We start from the raw sequence: 21,200 nt of genomic DNA, 5'->3' as shown, positions 1-21,200 counted from the left end.
TTTTTTAATAATTATTATTATATTTTTATTTTTTAATTTATTTTCATGTTAGTAGTTGTTAATTAAATTATTAATTGTATCACTTTAGATCAATTAATATTGCACTTATCTAGCTTAAAAATTGTACAACCTCCACAATGCCCTTATTTTGGCACCAACCGATAGATGTTGTTATCTGGTCGAACCACATTGGATGTAATTTTTTAAATGAATAAAATTAAAAAAATAATAATAAATTAATTAATGCTAAATTAAAAAACAATAATAATAATTAACAAGAAAGAGCAATTAATGTTTATAATGCTATGTACACCTGTCATTAATTGAGATACCAGGGCAATAGCTGAAGGCAATTATCCAAATATATATTTATATTCATTAAAATTATTTGAGTCCTAAAAAACTATTATTATTGAATTTATTTTTCAAAGGGCTTTTATGTTTACAAGTTTACCAATTATATATCTTTATATTTATAAAATATTATCTTCATTGAAAATATATAGTATAATAAAGGGGGTGGTATTGGGTAATATAATAGTATATAACCTACATAAAGGAACAAAATATTTATTTACATTTAGTACATTATTTATAAAATGATTACAATGATATGGGGTTATTACGTATCAATATACATATTTACAAATTTTAAATGAGAATTAGAAACATCCAATATAAAAAATAATCTTTACTGCTACAACCCATGAAGGGTGATAATAATATATCTAAATAAAGTTTATAAACATCCAATAATATATTTTGATCCTTATCTCTCACTTTGTTTATTTTTCATGTTATGTTCAAATTGAATAAAGTTTTAGATTTATATGTGCTTATACCCATGGGTAAAAGAAGGAAGCCTGGCAACTTACATCTTTTGTACTTAATTATTCCTTATTTTCAATGGAGGGTACGAAAAAATAAAATTATATGTGCTTAGTAATTAATTTTTTAGATAGAATTTTTAATTTTTTCTTATAATTATAATATCGATGATCAACTTCAAAGATGTTAATGCCGATTTAAAATATGTAAAAATTATAATTAATGTCATATTTCGGTCTATTATTATATTTTTATTTAATACAAGATCGGCCTGGTGGGCCTTACATGGTTAATATAGCAGTTACATTTATTTATTATTATTTTTTTTTTAACAATTGATTATGGGGGATATAGACTAGTGTAAAAGACACCCCTAACTATATACAACATTATAAATAAAAATTGTAAATAATAACGATGTATTATTAACAAAATATACATAAATAAATAAATAAAAAAAATAAATAGATAAAAATAATAATTCTTATGAAGAGAGAAAAAGAAAAGTTCATAAAAATGACATTTATAGATTTAATAAAATAAATAATTACCTTTTAATAAGAAAAAAACAAGTTAATTTAAGAAAAGGAGGAAGAGAAAAATAAATAAAATAGAATTTATAACAGGATGTCCTGTAGCAGCCTGGACTTTAGTCTTCGGAATGATATTGGATTTCCCAAGTTGAACCTCACTGCTCCTTTAACTGCCAGTAACTGAGAATGGAATTTTATGAACCATTTTATTTAGGTCTTAAAAAAAAAATATTTTAAGTGATACCAAAAAGGAATATAAAAGAAATTAAAGATAATCAATAAATCAAAAAATTGCAGAATACTGTCAAAACTTATACCATTTTTTAAAAATATAATCACAATTTTATTTGCACATTTTAGGAGTTTTGGCTTTATAAAAATGCAATATCCAGTCATTATTTATGTTTTATAAAATCTTATTTCTTTTCTCAGGTGAAAAACAAGCGTTCCTTGGACCAGAACCAGTGAGACTGACGCCAGCCTGGGAGGAGACCAATTTACCCAATGATGAACTGAATTTCAAAGGTGTTACAATGGAACATCATCTCGAAGCTCACCCTCCATCGGATAGGTACTTTAGTATATATTTTTAAAAAAAATATTTCTATCTTTAGTATTTTATTTATATGAAATATATTACATTATAACTAGCGGTTAACTTCTTTGTACTGATATTAACTTAAATTACTAAAAAATATAATTGTTGTGGTATTATTAGAAGATTTTTCACACAAAGTATCAAGTCCTTCAAACACCAGTAAAAAAACTAACCATTCAACATTTCGCTAATTCAGCCATCGTTAGGAAAGGAAACATGAGATCAAATAAATTCAAGCTAGAGATAGCACTTCTCACATCAACAGTAAATAAAAGATTTGATTAGCCAAATAAAGATTGTATACAAACCAGTTCCATACTCTATGCAATGTTTGCATATTAAATTAATCCATTCGGGACAGCAATTTTTTTTAACTCGGCCCCCAGGAGAGAAATTTTTTCTCTTTATATTCTTCATTTTTAGTAAATAAAAATCTTATTTACTATGGAAATTACCCAATTCGTAAGTGTATCCGATAATTATACACCATATGTGCAGCTCGCTCGTCAGTAAATTTGTATTGCAATGCGGATTGAAAACCATTTGTGTAATGTAAAGTAAACTAAAAAATTCATCAACATCAAAATTGATAAACATTTATTTTGGTAAGCAACAAAACCAATGCCAAATTTTGTTTTTCTATACTTTAAAGATACTATTAATTCAAAAAATGTCCTACCTCAAGAACTAATTTACTGAGAATAACTGATAAATGATCATTACTATTATTGCATCTACATTGCACAATCAGTCTCGAATGGGTTAAGGAGAAAGGTCATTGCAATGCTAAAGGTTTTACTCTGGATATCAAATATACAGCCCAATTCCAAGAGGCTGTCTCTATGAAAAAGACTGTTTGCTACAGAAATGGTGTTTTAGGGAAAGCAGCAAGAAAATTCAGAAAGAAAAGAATTAAAAACGAAAGATTCATAATGATGAGATAGTTGACCATGGAATAACATAGATGGTTGGGTTGCTAGTAGGAAATCACAAAGCCAAGTGGCTTCCTAGTAGCAGCCCTGATGAAGGCAAGAAATTCTGCCCGAAACATTGGCACTATTAAATAAGTTATTTCAACTTATTTGTGTTATATTCTGACCACACCCTCCAACCATCTTCTCCTCATCTAAAAATGAAAGAATATGAAAACTTTTACTTGTGAAAAGAACATACCCTTAATTTTTAGGAGAAAAAGGATTATGTTGGTTTGAACATGTTGAAAGAATGTCTGCAGAATGATCACCAAAGATAACTATGGAATGGAAAGTGGAGGGGAAAAAGAAAAAAGGAAGATCTAGTGCAAATTGGAAAACTGAGGCGGAAGTTTGGCAGGACATGGCATTAATAGAGAAGAGTATAAAAAAATTTTGAAACATATTTATAGGTATAGGAAAACCACATTAGTGGTTTTTAAATTCCTTTATTTAAAAAAAAAAATAAAGAAAAGAAAGTAAAAAGGAGAAACTCAATGCAATATTACAATAATAGTCTAACAGCAATTTCTTTTTGTCGCTCATTAAAGAAAAAATGTAATGTAATATAAACAATAGAATAAGTTCTTTACGTGTCTACTAATTTAGTTATTTTTTTTTTTTAGGTACAACATAGTCTATTTGATTATGTTCCTCCATGGAATGGGTACACTTCTGCCATGGAACATGTTTATTAATGCTAAAAGTGTAAGTGTTTAACTTTTGTCAATATTACTTTGAATATATATTTTATTCAGTTCTCCTATATATAAGATGCACTAGACAATAACCAGGAAGCTTCAGGGGTTGATTATTCCCCACATTTCTCATTAATAAAGTCTATGTTCTCAATTTTTTTTTTTTTATATATTAAAATCATTCTCTCGTCCAAAAATGATCTTTCCAAAATCTGATTGTCATATGGATATAGGTATATTCTCTCTGGTGGAGCTAATGGGTATTGAATTTTACTTCTTTTAGATTTTGATCTCATAATCTAGAATATAAAAAAAAAAAATGTGGTTTATTGAATAATTATTGTGTCTGTTAGAAGGATTAAATTAGAACATAAAAACCATAAATAGACAGAATTAAATTATTGATTATTAAAACATCTTGAATAAATTAATTTTATTAATTAAAACAAATCCCTTATAGGCACTAGATGAAATAGAATTTATGAAGGAAGATGATCCAGGTAGCAATCAAAAAAGGTACTTCAAAAACTATTTATTATACACCAATGTTTCTCTCCACTTTTCATGGCTTCATCAGGGCTAAAAAAGAACATAAAAAACTTTAAAATATTCTAAACTAGGATGGGACTTTAAGATGACATGAAAATATGTTGTAAGCTATGGTAGGACTATATAGCAACCCGTCCTTTATTTGTTGGTGAGCAACCCTGTTGTTAATTATTTTTTAGGTTTTTGTATATTGTTTGTAGCCCTGATGAAGGCCTCCAAAGTGGGAGGAAACTTTGGTATAATAAATAATTGTCTACCGTTTTGAGTTACCTTTTTTGTTCACCACCTGGACTATTGACAATCTTCCTTCATTAATTGAGGAGAGGGTATGGACGCTCAGGTGGTTAGGCCCAGATCTTACCAATCTGAGATCTGTGGGCAGCGCCGGTACGAATTGGCCAGGAGCGTTGACTTATTTCAATGCGTGGCAGTCCCAAAAAATTAAAAACTTGACACCCTAACCCTCCCCCACCATGGTTAGAATAGGTTGGTCACCTCTAAATAACCCTCTCATATGTCAGAAATGATCATGAAGGGGTCAAAAAAAAATTGAGGAGTTTCCTATGAAATTAATGCATTCACTTCTGAAAACTAATGTTTTTTTTTTTTATAAATTAAAATTCTGCACCGAAAATTTATTCAGTTTATTTCAAACTTTAAATTTTCCTTGGTCAAATTATTATTACATATTAATATTTTCTATGAAAATATTAGATTCCCCACATGAGATACCCCCATAATAATTTTTAAATAATAACTTTCCAAAATTGGATATATTGACTTTTGATAGTAAATTCCTCAATCGCATACACTCAACTAATAATTTTACAAAATAAATCCTAATTAGGATGAGTTTGTATATATATGTTAAAAAGATGTAAATAATATCTATTTTAGCAAATGAGGCGTTCAGTTGTAAAACATGGTAACTGACGAAACAAAACTTTTACGATGTTAAAATGTTTTGCCTTCAACCAGGAGTTGGTTACTGTAACTTAAAGTCATCGTTATTCTCTTAACAGAACAAATTTTATGAATATTCTTTAAAAAATTTATGTTATAAGCCGGTGATATAAAAAATCTCTATTCATAAAAAAATTCAATAACCATGTTTTACGATTGAATGCCTCAAATTTAGAATTTAGTAGCCTATGTATTTTTCATTACTTTATCCAATGTTCACTTGTTTTTAGTTAATGAAAACAATATTTCTTTTCAGTATTTTGTTGATTATAAGTTGAGCTATAACTATACTGGAATAGAGACTGAATACGCTGCTAATTTTCTTCCATACCTCGGGCTAGCTGCTCAAGGTCCTAGTTTTATTTTCAACTGGCTTAACGTATTTGTTAGGATCGGGTAAGTGTTTAAATATTATTAAAATTTACTAAATAATAATTTTAAAACATTTTTGTTTTAATTATTATCATTATAGAATAATTTGAACATTAATTCTATATCTATATTATTACTTTTTAGAGGAAAGCTGAGTACTCGAATAGTTTGGAGTATTGTTGTCGAAATGTTGATCTTTGTCGTAACTGCTGCACTTGCCATGATAGACTCAAAGGACTGGCCAGATATATTTTATTATGTCACAATGTTGTCCGTTGTTGTATTAAACAGTAAGTAATTCAGATATTTTTAAAATTTATATAATATTATCTCGCATAGATTTAAAATTATCTCTGTTTCACATACTGAGGGGGAATAAAAGTTGTCACACGTTTATTGAAAACATTTTAATCAGAATTTTGAATAATAATTTATACTACTATATAAAGCTGAGGTTCATTCTGCTGAAGATATCTGAAGGAGGGGGGCCACCTGTAGCTCAGTGGTTCAGCACAGTCTTACCATTTTAAGGACTGGTGGCGGTGTCGGTTCGAATCCGGCCTTTGGCATTGTCTTTCTTCATTGAGTGATAGTCCCATAAAATGAAAAACTTCAACCCCCAACCATGGTGAAAATAATAGGAGTACAAATAAAGAAATTTACCTGGCTCTATGGAAAATTCCGATGCCATTAAAATATATATATAAAAAAAAATTAGTTTTGTAATAATTAGTTAAAAAAATTCATTGTTCCATAAAAACTGTTTTTTCATTGTAGGACATGACTAGACAAACAATAAAGTTGTGAATTGTCGCCACAATAGAGTTGGTTTATTGACTGATCCTCAAGATTCAAATATATACATTCATCTACTGTTTAGTGTTGTTTATAAAATGATAATTTTATTAAATTCTATTTTTTTTTTTCAGTGGCTAATGGTATTTACCAAAATACCATATATGGAATGGCTGCGAAGTTACCTCCGAAATACACTGGTGCTATCATTCTTGGATCTGTAAGTAACTTAGAGTACTTCTATATTATAATTAAATATATTTAATTTCCAAAAGTTATTTTACAATTATTGGCTTTATTTACTTATTTTTACGTTGTCTTCCTTTTTATACAAAGTATTTCAGTGTTAGGTTTCCTATCTAGAAATATTAATTAAGAATCACTAAAACAAGAAAAAAATTCCTTTTTTAAAATTGAGGTGAAAAAAATTTCCAATAGAATACAACCTCTTTTATATTTTTCTTGTGCAAAGTTTCAGGACAATCATCCCGTACTCATGCACTTTTACGATCCTAACATTAAGTCATTCTTATCAACAATTTTCATCTATGTTATATGTGTATATTTAAAATTTTTGTAATCATATTTACCACTTATTTTCAATTTCCATATTGAAATCATGTCATCTATATAATCATAGTTTAAAATTGTTTTATAAATACATTATTTAAATTATTGTCTTTCACTAGTGGTGCATTCATCTATCTCTGTAGCACAAACCAATGCTCTATATAAGACATAACCTCTTTGGACATATCAACATGCCCAATATGCTGTTTTATTATCTCCTTATTGATATGTCTAATTTTAATTATGTGCAATTTAAGTTAAAAATTATAATTTTTTATGATTAGGCAATTTTATTCTCACATATTTTCCTCGATTTTTTAAATATTTATATGGTTAATCTATTTATTATATCGGTATATTTTATATTTAAATGCTTTGTGTCTGTTTTATAGTTTACCGTGTCTTTAATATTTTTAGTTATATGAACTGCTTCCAGAAACCTTCTGCTTTTAATGTATTGTCTATTAATAAATAAAAATTCCAAGTAGAATTTGAAAAATTAAAAGTATGTTCAATAAAACTTAGTTTAAAAGTTAAAGATTGTAATTGTTATGAATTATTTAGGTTATAATAAATAAATTGATGCACGAACATTAACATTCATATTAAATGTTGTTCAAAGTGACCTTAAGCATTAAGACAAGTTTGACATCTTTCTTCCTCAGCAGCAATGGCCGAACGGCATTGTATGTGTTATTGACATTGACCAGGCTTGCATTGAATTTTTGTTTGATGTTATCCCAAACTAAAAAATTCAGTGGTGTCAGATATGGAAGGCGTAACAATACACATATTCAGTGCAGTTCAGCACCTGCTGTTTTGGGAGAAAGATCCCAAGCCTCTCTTAATTTTCAAGTTAATCACTTTTAACAGAGAGAGAAATACTTTATTCATCTATGCTACCCAAATACATCGGGTTGCTACACACACAGCATACTAATCAATCCGTAACCGGACATATATAAATTACATATAATTACATGGTATAATAAAATAGAAAGAAAAGAGTTTTTTTCCCTACAGTTTCCTTTTACAATCAATTTCAGTCTATACACCTAATACAAATATTTCAATTCATTCCTTTTTTTCTTTCCCTTTTCTGTTCCTTCAATTTCACAATTTTTAATTCACCCGATCAACAAATTCACTCTCCCGAATTCACCCTTCTAGATCCTCTCCAGTGACCCGCTAAACAAATTCACTATTAGACGGCAATGTGAGATCAGACCATTAATAATAGTCACAGCAGTAGATCAATTTACCAAAAACAAACAAATAAATACATTTTACGAGAACAATACTAACACATAGATTCAAAGGAAAATATAATACAAAGCCGGTTACAAGAAACACATGAATGGATAACTAAGTTAAAAAAAAGTAAATAAATAATAGTACTAATAAAATAAAATAATTTAATGAATTAATACAAATTTTAATGTTTACAATTCATTAACCCCTTAATGTAGTTTTTTTTTTAAATCGGCCAAAAAAATCAATTTTTTTAATGAAAAAAACATAATTTAGAACATTGGCTTGGCAAAGAAATTAAAAAAATAATCATAATAATAAATAAAATAAACGATTTTTACTTCACCATTTAGGTATACTGTTTTGTTATTAGCTTATATAATAATCTAATAGTTTTTAGATTGTTGTTATTATTATTTAATTATTATTACAATGATTGTTAAATTATTTACTTTAATAGGCTAACTCTGTTGGTATGGGGGTTGCCCCATAAACAAATAAATAAATTATTATTATACCTTTTTATATTATGTTAAGTGAAAAATGGAAAGTTATTATTAAAATTTTACTTTTCTAGAATGTTAGTGGAACCTTTTCATCATTGATCAGTATAGGATCGCTAATCATAGCTCCTAATGCTAAGACAGCTGCGATTTACTACTTCATCACTGCTCTTTTTGTCCTATCTCTGTGTTTCGACACCTATTTTGCTTTGCCTCTCAACGTAAGTATATATATTTTTTCTCTTTTATTTATATCTATCTTTTTATGCCAAAAAAAAAATTCTCAATCATTATTTGGAAAAAAAAAAATCTATCAATTATACTATAGAACAAGAAAACTAAAAAAAACATTATTTAGTATGCATCAGATAGTAATGGTTAATAAAATGACCAAAAGAAGTTTGAAAAATAAAAAAGATGATCGAACTAAATTAATATATTTTAAATAAAATGAAAAAAAATTATTGATGAGAATGAAGCCAAATTTTATTTTTTACTATCTTTAGTTAGTACTAAAAATGAAATTAAATTTCATTTTTAGTACTAACTAAAGATTTTTACTATCTTTAGTTAGTCTTGAAATTAAATTCCATAATAATTTGTTTTTATTTATTGAAATTACAATCATGCTAATTATGAGCTTATTAGCAATTTAGTTCTAGAATGCTAAGTTTTAAAGAAAAATAAACACATTGACATAATATTTTTTTAATATTAATACAACGGCCTTAAACTACCTCAGAGGCCCAGCGGTAGCAGTGTGGTAACGCGCTAGTCTACCAACCCACAGGTTGTCAGATCGAATCCCCGGTCCCACCCGGGATTTTCCCTTGTGTTAAAGTGTCTCCTTTTTTCAAGCACAAAATAATGCAAAACTCACTAACAACCTCCCCCAGGCATTTGTGAGCCCCGTTAGTCAATGGGTGGCACTCACAAAAAATTGGCATGGGAATAACAAACCCATCCTGCAAAAAAAAAACATGTCAAGAAACGCGTGATGTATTAGTAAATGCATCGTGTAGAAATACGAAGTATTTACTAATACATCGTGCGAGGACTTAGGCCTCCATGGTCTGCTCTCCATAAAATAATAATACTAATAATAAACTACCTCATTATCGCACAAGCTCGTTGGGCTTTGGTCATTTTAATGTTCTTACTAGAGCACTAAGTTTGAGGTGATGGATGGCCTCAGCATTTCGTGCCTTTATTGTCACTCTTAATATGACTGGACGAATTTTTTAATTTCCTCTTCTGAAAACTTGAAGTTCCAGGGTGCATTGACAATTCCCCTATGAACTTTAATTTAAATCTTTATGTAATTTCTCTGTTGGAGTCCCTAAAATAAAATATTAGTTAAATAATAATTAGCAAATCAAATACTCTGTTGATCAATAATTCATTATTTCTCTTTCAGAGATTCTATAAATATAATGAACTGATGCATCAGAAAGAGATTCAGAAGAAGACAAAAGAAACGGTATCTTCGCCAAATGAAAAGACCAACATTCCTCATTGGAAAGTGCTATCAAAATGTTATCCTCAGCTATTTAATATATTTTTTATCTTCTTTGTGTCTTTAGCACTTTTCCCATCCGTGCAATCGGGTAAGTTGTCTTCTTCGTATGTCTTAAATATTTTTTTTTAGAATTAAAATTATATTAATATATACTTTTTCTATTTCAGATATCAAGAGGTCTGATGAAAATTTCTTCATTAATGACAAATTCTACGTTGAAATAATGTGCTACTTAACGTTTAACGTCAGTGCTATGTTGGGAAGTTATATAGCCACCTTTTTTCAGTGGGTAAGTTTAATTTGATTTAGCAAATATAGTTATTTTGGCTGTTTTGGAATTTGTATTCAGTTTATCCAATGAGGAAATGTTATAGCACGAAAGGGATAAAATAAAAAAATTACTTTTGAATGAAATGAGAGAAGTAAGACTCTTGGCCAGTGCTGCAATAGTCTGGGTAGATTGTAAGTGTTATTGGCTGCTGGTAGTTCTAGAGTTGAAAATTAGAGTTAGTCTGTCTTGGAAAGTATTGGAATATTTAAAAAATGGGAAATGTTTTTATGTTTTATTTCCTACTTTTCCATCCTTTATCTTATAATGCTTAGACTATACATGGCTTCCAACACTATTTATGTATCTAACATATAATGTTAGCTATTTTCTAAACATTCTTTATATCCTTTTATTCATTGTTTGTTATATTGTTTTTTGTTCTTAGCCCTGATGAAGGCTTGAAATTCTGGCCAAAATGTTGGCACTAATAAATAAGTTTTTGCTTATTAGTGTTCTGCACTGACCATACCCCCAACCATTAATTTTTATTAAAGTTCCTGTAAGATTGGAAATTCATATTCCTCATTTATCCATGAAATTCTCTTTCTTTTGATACCCCGTTCGTCAAAATCCATCGTTCCTGAGAGCGAGACCGGGAAAGGGATCGATACTACCATAATACATATATATATTTTATTACAACCTATTAACTTTCAAACTACTGTTATTTTGTTTCTTATTATTGAGAATTGCATGCGAATTTCCATTCAGAGAGTTATAACATTTAACGTAATAACTAAATAATATAAGAATAAAAGTACTATAAGAAAACCAATTGTATTTCAGCCTAAACCTAAATATCTCTGGATTCCTGTCATCTTGAGAGGCCTAATCTTCGTTCCACTATTTATGCTGTGCAACTACCAGCCAACGAACGTGGACAGGGCGCTACAGGTCTACATTACCAATGACTTTGTCTACCTCGCCATCGGTATCTTGATGGCCTTCACCAGCGGCTACTTCAGCTCATTGGCAATGATGTATAACCCTGGGTAAGTGATACTCGTTCATCTGATTCTATATTTGATGACTTAAATAAAATTCTTATATTGTAAAATATCAGAAAGAAAGCAGATTTACCTAGCTGTGGGGGCACATCTGTAGCATATTTTGTTTTCATCGGATTGTATGGGAATAAATGTAAGGTATGAGGTGTGTGAAGTTCAAACTTCTTAGAGTTCAGAAAACCAAAATATTTTAATGAAGTCGTCAAATCCAGTTGAGATATTTTAAATTTCGCACTTCCTCCCAACAAATTATTTTAGTAATGTCTCCTTATGATTTTAGTAATATATATTAATTTTCTCTTCTAATTTTTGTTTTATTTATTTTTCTCTTGATTCAGTTTTTTCTTTGATTCTTCATACTGAGAAACCTTTCATAATGATCAATTTTTCTTTATTTTTCCAACAAGATAAAAAATTAATGTACTTATTTGAATCCTTCTATGAAGGAACCTCTCCTCTTTGAATGTGATACCTATTTTATTTCCTTGTTTACAGGACACATTGGTTTAAATCAAACATGTTTTAATTCAATGTTGAAGATTTTATAATTTTAATCCCTGTTTTTTCCAGTTCATTCTTAAAACTTTCTAATCACTTTGAAATATCCATAAGAAAACAGCTAATAGAGTTTAATTGATTTATAATGTTTTATTACTGTCACATATAAATGATAAAGAGGATAACCATAAGCATAAACTATAATTTTTCCCTTTGGGGATATTATGAACTAAAATTATTTGTCATGATCCGGTAGTTTTGAATTTTTTTTTATATCTCGTAATTTCTTTTTTGTATTAATTTTGTCCTTCTTATGATTCATTGATTATTTAATTATTTTCCTCTTCTATTTTCTCCTGGATTAATTTTTATTATAATTATGATAAAGAAAGAACAAAAGTTGAAAACAATTTCAATATACCTACTCAACATAGTAGCAATTCAACAGACTTCAGAAGGCTGTGTAATGCCATCTTGAATATTTGAAACAAGTTTGTTTTTTCCTTCATTATTTCTGAATGATGAAATTGGTTAGTTTTCTATCCATGATGAAGTCAATCAGTTTACTTTTTGGTGGAAATACATGTTAACGACTGAACTAAAATTATTTATTAATATTAATACATACTCAATGGTCCTCTTTTACTCTCAACTTTTTATTTTAAAAAACTTTCAACATTTCGGCCCTTAGGCTATTTTCAAGGAGACAACTTTAATCATTGAATTGTCATAATTCATTAATAAACCATTACAATAAAACCTATATTGTTAGTATTGTTGATGAGGTTAATAGAAAAGGGATAATAATTTATTCCGAAGGATAGTTTAGTATTGAAATTTTTTGATTTATATATGACACGGGCAATTAGCCTGCAAGAAAGACAACTTTATAAATTCATGATTAAGGTTGTCCCCTTGGAAATGGCCTAAGGGCCGAAACGTTAGAAGTTTTAAAATAAAAAGTTGAGACTAAAATTAGATCATTGAAGTTTGTGTTAAAATTAATGTAAACCACTTTCAAACAATCAATATATTAAATCAGTAATCTAATACTATTAATATTTTAAAAAATAACTATTTATCAAAAAAGAGGATATTATAATACATATTTAAGGATATTCTTCTATTAAAATGATTTTCTTTTCTTTTATTCTTTCTTTTATGTTACAGATGCGTGGATAGCGAACTCAGTCATGTAGCTGGTATGTACGGTGCTGCTACACTGATCACTGGGATCTGCTGTGGCCTCGGGGCCTCGATGGCGTTCCCATGGCTGGTCAGAAATATAGTACTACCTTTCTAAGTCACTCGCCATCATAGGCGCCTGTCATCAATTCATCGGTTGTACGAAGAAAGCAGTGGGTTAATGTTTTGTTTTTTCTTTCTACCCATTCTCCCAACCATCCTGTGACCGAGATTGGAACGTGGCCTTTTGTTTTTATAAATGGTAACTTGGGTAGAGATTTCCTCTGACAAGAACAAAACAGGGTTCCTCAAAAAAAATATATATATAAAAAATAAATAAATAAAAAAACAAAACAAATAGATTCATTTGTGTAGATTTTTATAAATTTTTTGAAATCTTTTATTCTGATAACAATGCAGCCGTGACCTTTTATATACATATTGTAAAAAGTAGTTTTAATATTTCATTGCTTTAATCAATAGAATTATTCATTTAATAAGAAATTAATCGTACCGTAAGTCTCTAAAATGATTTTTATCTGAACCAGTACTTATTATGTAATTAAAAAAAAAAATCTTTTTATCCATCCTTTTGTTGTATCTATGGTCTTGGAAATACTAATTCGCCCGAAGTTATATGAGTAAATTTTTACCATACAAATTCTCGACAATAATTTTTTTATCATGTATTACTCAAGATCTGAATTAAAAAATTTTATTTTGGAATTTCATATGTAATTTAAATATTTCGCATAATTATACAATATATTTTTTCCGATTACATGTGAATTTCTTCTACATGTAAACCTTTGAACATATGACCAAGAATTGAGTATGAATATTAATAAAAATTTCAAAAAATTTGAGCAAATAAAGTTCCAACTTCTTGAAGTCTGAAAGAACTTTTGTCCAATGATGTAATATAAGTTGTTGAATTCATTTTATATTGGGTAAAAAATAAACAATCATAAACTGTATTGTATATTAGTAGTAAGGCTGATGTTAAATACTCATTTTTATATAGCTATAAAACATAATGTACTAATCATTATATGTTTAAAAGATAAAATTAAAAAATATATACACAAAATTATTGTTTGATGTTTATACTTAAAATTACAGTAGCTAATATGTTTCTAAGTATATATATGATGATTGTTCTTTTATTTATTATTATCTATTATTAGTTTTTTTTTGTTATATTTTATACGAACCGGGCTTCTCAGACTAGTGTTAAAAGGGTTTAGTCCAGATGTGATGTGGAATTGAAAAAAATTATAGTTCTTCCTTTCATTAAAAAATATAATTGTTTAGAAGAGAGTATATTGAATATATATTTTAATTTTTAAAAACCAAAGTAAAACTTTATTTATTTTAAGCTCATTTCATTCTTATTTAAAGAAATGGGGGGAGGGAGATAAAATTTAAAAATATATATTAGTAAGATGTTGCTACAGCACTACAAACTCTCCATTTTAATTGTGTGAAGGTAATTATACAGTTGTGAGCCAAACTGTTTGCGAGGTGTCTAAAGACTCATTGAAGTTACAAAAACTATTTTTAAGAGATAAAAACAAAATGTATAAATGAATTTAACCTAAAATTTCTTTTTAGTACGAAAACTGTTATAAAACAGTAATGTAATTTTAAAATAAATTGTAACACTTTTTTGAAGAAGATAAATAATAAATTAATAAAAGCTATTTTCCTATACAATGATTAATACATCTTTTTCCAAGTATTATGAACGATTTGGCTCTCAACTATAAATGCACCTTTTTATAGACTGACAATTCGCTTATTCAAAGTTCATAAACATATTTCTAAACTTCAAGGACCTTCTTCAAAATCATGTGCTATTCTCATATTTATAATATGTTCATCGTTAGCAGTAGAATTTGATATCCATTTCAAAATATCTACTCAGGAATAAAGCTGTCTGTAATGGTTCGCCGATGACAATATTAAGTGAGCGGAGATAAGAGTACTAGTTCCTGTCTGGCCAAAAACATAAATTCAAGTCTAAAGGTGCTAGAAATAATTAGAAATATGAACATATTTGATTTTGGAATTAGTAACACATTATTTGAAATCATACAATGTTGAAGATTACATAATTTTTTCCCTGTTTTTTCCAATTCATTCTTAAAAGTTTCTAATCACTTTAAAATATCCATTAGAAACAGCTAACAGAGTTTAATTGATTAATAATATTTTATTAACACCACATCTAAATGATAAAGTAGATAATCATAAGCATAAATTATAATTTTTCACTTTGGGAATATTATGAACTAAAATTATTTGTATGTATTTGATATGTGCATTGATATGGCAGTTTTGAAAATTTTTCATAATTTGTAAAACTTTTTATGTTGATTTTGCCCTTCTTATATGGAAGCAATAAAAATATAAAATAATTAAAACACATTTTTATAAAAAAAAAAAAAAAATAATAATAATTTATCAATTATAAATCTTTGTTTTTATTAAAACATTTTCTAAAACAATTATCGGACAAAATATAAATTTATTTTTAATATAAATAATTTTTATAACTTTGACATTTGTTATTTACACTGTATTTTAATTTTTTTTTAAATTTATTAATTGAATCATTACTTCTTAATGTTTTTATCTAGCAGTTATACTTTTTATATTAATATAATTCCCATCAATGTATATATCAACATTGTTATTGATGTCGGAATCTTCCTTTATTCTCTCTGAAGTGAAAGTTTTTTTAAAGGGATAATATAAGATTTGTATTAAAAAATTTTACACATAATTAAAATATCAGTAAGGTCTTAAACTACTAAATACATTTCCACAAAAAAAAAATATAATAATATGTAAAGTAAATTGCTTAAAGATGAAAACAGTCATGTTATTTCTAATTTATAGTTATTAGAGAAAAGTGTAAAAATATTAATAGAATGGATTTTATCTCTTTAATCACTTGCAAAGTACTCAATATAAAATTTTTAATTAATTTTGCTAAATTGAAAAAAAGTTTCAATTCTTATGTTTATATTAAAAGAGGAATTATTATCGAGAATGCTTTGTTTAAAAAACAGGGAATCATCATTAATTTTAGTTAACTAAGTTTATATACTATATACCACTGTTATGTCTAAATCAGCTATAGTTTAAACTAATAGCTAAAATTGTCATGGATACGATTCGTATTTATCAATGGTTCATTCATGAATAAGAGTCGTTTCCATGACAATTTTAGCTATTAGTTTCAACTATAACTAATTTTTGCTTATTATATTAATGGCTTACAGCTTAAACAAATTATAACAGACTAAGAAGGTTTTGAGTATATAAAGCATGAAATAATATGAAACCATGAAAACACTTGAATTTATGATATGGCCATAGCCTAATAAGTTTATTTATGGAACATGTTTTTTATGGCTAAATATGAGTGTTAGTTTCGTCTGATAATAAGGCGAGAAATAATTCCCATCATTTGGAAATTCTTTATGTATTGCCATTAAGAACCATTAAGTTTAAGTACATTAGTAATAATATGTGTCTTAATTATGTACCTGTAAGAAATATGTATTTAATATACATTAATACCATTAAATATTAACTTATTTAGTTGCTGTTAACTGTCATTGCCAATAAAAATAATAGGCACATTTGTTTAACAATACAGGCTTAGCTAAATGATTCAATTGAACTGGTTGCTAATTTTTTATTAAAATGAAAACAAAAAAAACTGTTTTTTATATTAATGTCAAAATTAAGAAATAACATCGCTTATGAGTGTTAGTTAAGAATAATATAACAGTAGTAATTAGTTTTGGAGAGAATTTATGATCAGGAACAGCGTTGCAAGAATTGGTGCAGTTTTGCTGAATTATTTTATTAAATAACCAGCAAACGACTGAAATGAGGGGAAAAATCGACAAGACTGAGAAATAATTCTGCAGTTTTTATAATTAAAAATTATAAGTGTTTTTTTTCCATAAAGCTTCTCTTGTTAGTAATATAATATTTTTTTTAATGAGATTTTTTTCTGTTAAGTTTTGTTAAAAATTTACTGTAAAGATTTTTGTTGTAAATTAAGCTCATATTTAAAATTAGGCTATGCATTGACATAAATATAAGCCATGTATACATTTGTATATAAAGTAGAATGAGGTTGTTAAATTTTTTTTAAAACATAATAGTTCATACATATCATCTATTTATATATTTTGAGTGTTGTTACACTATTTTTGTTAAATTATTATTTTTTTTTTTTTTTTTAATGATGTGTCTATTGTTAAACAATGATAGTTAGATGAGGGATAAGATTGTAAGATGAAATATTTCAAAGGAACATGAATGCTATTATTTGGTCCGAAAAAGTTCAAATGAAGTCAAAAAATATTTAAAAGTTCGTTCTTGAAGCCAAAGACATTCAGCTGTTCCTGCCTCTTCGCATTTATGTTATGTATGTAATTTATTTTTATTTATTGTTGAGTTCATGTATTATTTTTTTTCTTTATTTTGTATTTTTAAAAAATACAGGAATAACAATTTTGCAGCTATCTGGTTAGTGTCATTATTTCAACCTTTTTGAGCCTTCGCATTTCAGGAAAAATGCTATAAAAACAGTACCATAATTTTTCAACTGATATAAATTTTAGAAATGAGAATTATAGATAAGAGTTTAAAATCAAGTTTTAGACAGAAATACACGTTTTGAAGTCCCCTGAGTTGAAATAATTTAGTCTCACAGAATGGTTGGTGCATGAACATCCTAGCTCAAAAACTAAAAGTCATATGAAACTGAAATTGCATAGTTAATGGGGGAGGGGTATATGCCTTAGTTGTTACAGCAACTTTTTCACTAAAATTGACCAAAAGGAAGTGAATTATAGAATTGATATTTTTTCCATAATGGTTCTAAAGATTTTGACTAAACAGAGCGAATCAATGAGCAATCAAGTGATCTTTAGTGTCAGATAGGTTTTATCCTCATTGATTTAGTGATAAGGCTTAAATGCGTTTTTTTCAAAAAATCTTCCTTGAAAATATCGTTATCTATCTATCAGTATGCGCTATAACACTGTGATGGGTCCTGGCCTCTATGAAACTCCCCCATTCGGCTCGGCTAAGGGCTGCTGCCTTCCAATTTCGGATTCCAAGCAGGTCTCGTGCGTCTTGTACCACGCCATCCGTCCACCGGAGCTTGGGCCGTCCGACTCTTCTTGGACAATGGATTTCTTCTTCCATGACTCTTTTAGGCATTTCATCGGGACTCATCTGTGCAACATGTCCTGCCCACCCAAGGCGTCCCAGCCTAACAAAGGTCATAATATTTATATCCTGGAGCAACTCATAGAGTTACTTATTTCTTCTTCTCAAGCCTTCCTCATCCCTTACCGGCCCATAGATTCTTCGAAGGATCTTCCTCTCGAATACCAACAGATTATTTCTATCCATGTCTGGGGGGCGTATGTTAGGAAAGGCCTAATTAAAGTTTTATATAATTGGACCTTTGTTTTTCTGCTAATGAGCTTGCTCCAGGACTGTTTCAAGCATCGGTTAGCCGCAGAGATCCTTCGCTTTATTTCAGTGGAAACATTATTTGTTGTTGTGACCTGAGATCCAAGTTAAGGAAACTCCTCCGCTCTCTCAAAGATACAGCTTCCTATGACAATCTGCCTTTCCTGTTATATCATTAGTTTTGTTTATTTTAAAAAAATAACAGTTTTCTTTGCAAGCAATATTAAACCATGGATAAATACAAAATATTAAAGAATTTTATGATTAACAAAAGAAGAAAAAAGGAAAATAAAAAAATCCGATTCAAGCCGAGACTTTCCCGATTGGATTACTGCTTCTTTATCTTTTGTTAAACTCCTGTATTCTTGACAGCTGAAAAATGGGTAGCTGATTGGTAAGATAATGGATTACTAACTCCAATGACCTGGGTTCGAATCCGACTGTGGCAGATAATTATCGCCTGTTACCTGTAGCCGTTGAGTCAGCCCTGTGGGTTCGGGAGCTCTCTAGGGTCCACCCAGCTTCATAAAGTGGGTGCCCTTAATTGGGTAAAAATCTGGCAGGTGGGCATGATTCTGAACAAATCACCTCCTTGCACTACCGTTGGTCTAGTAACAGTACTTCCTTACAAAATACTGCACCCTCCATGGGTTGTAACGATACAGATTTTTTTTTTTATTCTTGCTAGGAACAAAATTTATATTCATTATTCCCACCTTCGGAAACCCTGAAGTACAAATTTTTATAACAACAGAAAAATTAAAAAAAATTTATTGTTTATATAAATAATTTATATCCCGTATAGTCTCAAAACCTTTTATTTTCTTTAGAAGTCTGACATTTCAGTCATCCTCTGGGATAATCGATCACAAAACAGCTTTTATTACATCTATTTATTGTTTTGTATATTTCCAAATTTATTAGTTTATTATTATTTTATTTTTATATTTTTCTGAAAGGTTGTTATCTCATTTTTTGCTTTTTCAGTGCTGAAATTCAGGTCATAACGCTGCCATAAATTAAGTTTTGTGTATTTTTGCTGACCGCACCTCCTGACCATCTTCTTCTCATGTAATTCATACAACTCTTTCAACCTCAAGGGTTCTAGAATAGAACAAAACAACGTAATGTTGTAGTTTTATTTCAAATATTTTTATTCAAAAAATGTTGGATTACATACAAAAAATAAAATTGAAATGATAAAAATTCAAATCTTGGTACATATATATACACATTTATGTATACATATATATCTTCAATACAGGAATTAATTACATAAAAAAATGGTTCCTTGACAGTAAGCAACTCCTGACAAACAGCAATCCTTCAGTATTGTATGACTGATAAGGTGTGATAAAAAAATAAAAATATATATGAGAAGATGGTCAGGGTTATGGTCAAAAGAGAAACAAAAATAGTTTACAACTATTTTTGTTTCCCTTTTGGCCACAACCCTGACCATCTTCTTATATATCAATTTTTACGGGCAACTATATATACATATGTAGGAATTATAGGTTTTCATTTGACGAAATTTTAATTTACAACTTTTAAAATAGTTAGCTTTGTACTCAGCTACTAAAGCTTGTGTCAAAATTCTGTTTAAGTAAAGTATGACTTGATAAACTGAAAATAAAGCAGTTCTACAATTAGACGATTTTAAAAGCTTTATATCACAGCATAAATAATAATAACATTAGAAACAGAGTTGGGCAATTATGAAACTAATAGCTAAAATTGCCATGGATACGATATTTATTTATCAATGATTCATTCATAAATCTTCATTCATTCATAAAGCTATAGCTAAAATTGCCATGGATACGATATTTATTTATCAATGATTCATTCATGAATAAGGGCGTATCCATGGCAATATTAGCTATTAGTTTCAACTAAAGCTAATTTTTGCCCATCTCTGATTAGAAACGTATAATTGAAAGAAAACACAATTCACGGGTTGTTTATTTCCAAAAACCGTCTTAAGTTAGTTCAAATTTTTAAGATGTATAATAAACTACTGGACATTAGTTTTATATAATATATAACTATATAGAAATAACTGAACTTACTATAATGATGCTATAAAATATAATCTTTATTAACAATGGTAATAAATACTCTCAAGCATGTCAGATCTAAATAATAACACAAAAAATCTTAAATTCATTGATTGAAAATGGTTCCACACTGCAATTTAGAATATTTTTATTGTTAACAATTGAATCAATATAAGGAGAAAATGGTTGGGGTGTGGCAGAGAAGGGCAAAAATTATCTATAGCTGAAACTAATAGCTAAAATTTCCATGGATAAAACCTTTATTCATGAATGAACCATTGATAAATAAACATTGTATCCATGACGATTTTAGCTATTAGTTTCAGCTATAGCTAAATTTTGCTCTCCAACTCTGGAGCGCAGTCAGTGAAATCGTAATGAACACAAATTATTGATATTCATTTATTTTGTACCGACATACTTCCAGCCTTCATCAGGACTAATATAAAATGTATACA

The 21,200-nt window shown here is 28.3% G+C and overlaps 1 protein-coding gene across 5 annotated transcripts in view; it reads left to right on the top strand.

The window, feature by feature from the left end:
• The window catches only part of Ent2 (Equilibrative nucleoside transporter 2), a 95,068-nt gene extending 77,347 nt beyond the window's left edge, over positions 1–17,721 (top strand). For all 5 annotated transcript variants that reach the window (XM_014429145.2, XM_067046141.1, XM_014429146.2 and 2 more), the window contains 10 exons: positions 1,794–1,932; positions 3,557–3,638; positions 5,397–5,536; positions 5,657–5,802; positions 6,442–6,527; positions 8,706–8,852; positions 10,049–10,238; positions 10,318–10,439; positions 11,268–11,473; positions 13,157–17,721. In XM_014429145.2, the coding sequence (XP_014284631.1) occupies positions 1,794–1,932; positions 3,557–3,638; positions 5,397–5,536; positions 5,657–5,802; positions 6,442–6,527; positions 8,706–8,852; positions 10,049–10,238; positions 10,318–10,439; positions 11,268–11,473; positions 13,157–13,289 (1,391 nt within the window). In that variant the 3' untranslated portion in view covers positions 13,290–17,721. The remainder of the gene's footprint in view (positions 1–1,793; positions 1,933–3,556; positions 3,639–5,396; positions 5,537–5,656; positions 5,803–6,441; positions 6,528–8,705; positions 8,853–10,048; positions 10,239–10,317; positions 10,440–11,267; positions 11,474–13,156) is intronic.
• Positions 17,722–21,200: the final 3,479 nt, after the last annotated feature.

Source organism: Halyomorpha halys, unplaced genomic scaffold (assembly GCF_000696795.3).
Source record: "Halyomorpha halys isolate HHAL.00 unplaced genomic scaffold, Hhal_1.1 Scaffold768.1, whole genome shotgun sequence".
In the NCBI taxonomy this organism is placed as follows: domain Eukaryota; kingdom Metazoa; phylum Arthropoda; class Insecta; order Hemiptera; family Pentatomidae; genus Halyomorpha; species Halyomorpha halys.
The sequence above is the reverse complement of the archived record's forward strand: the minus strand, read 5'-3'. Positions and strand labels throughout refer to the sequence as shown.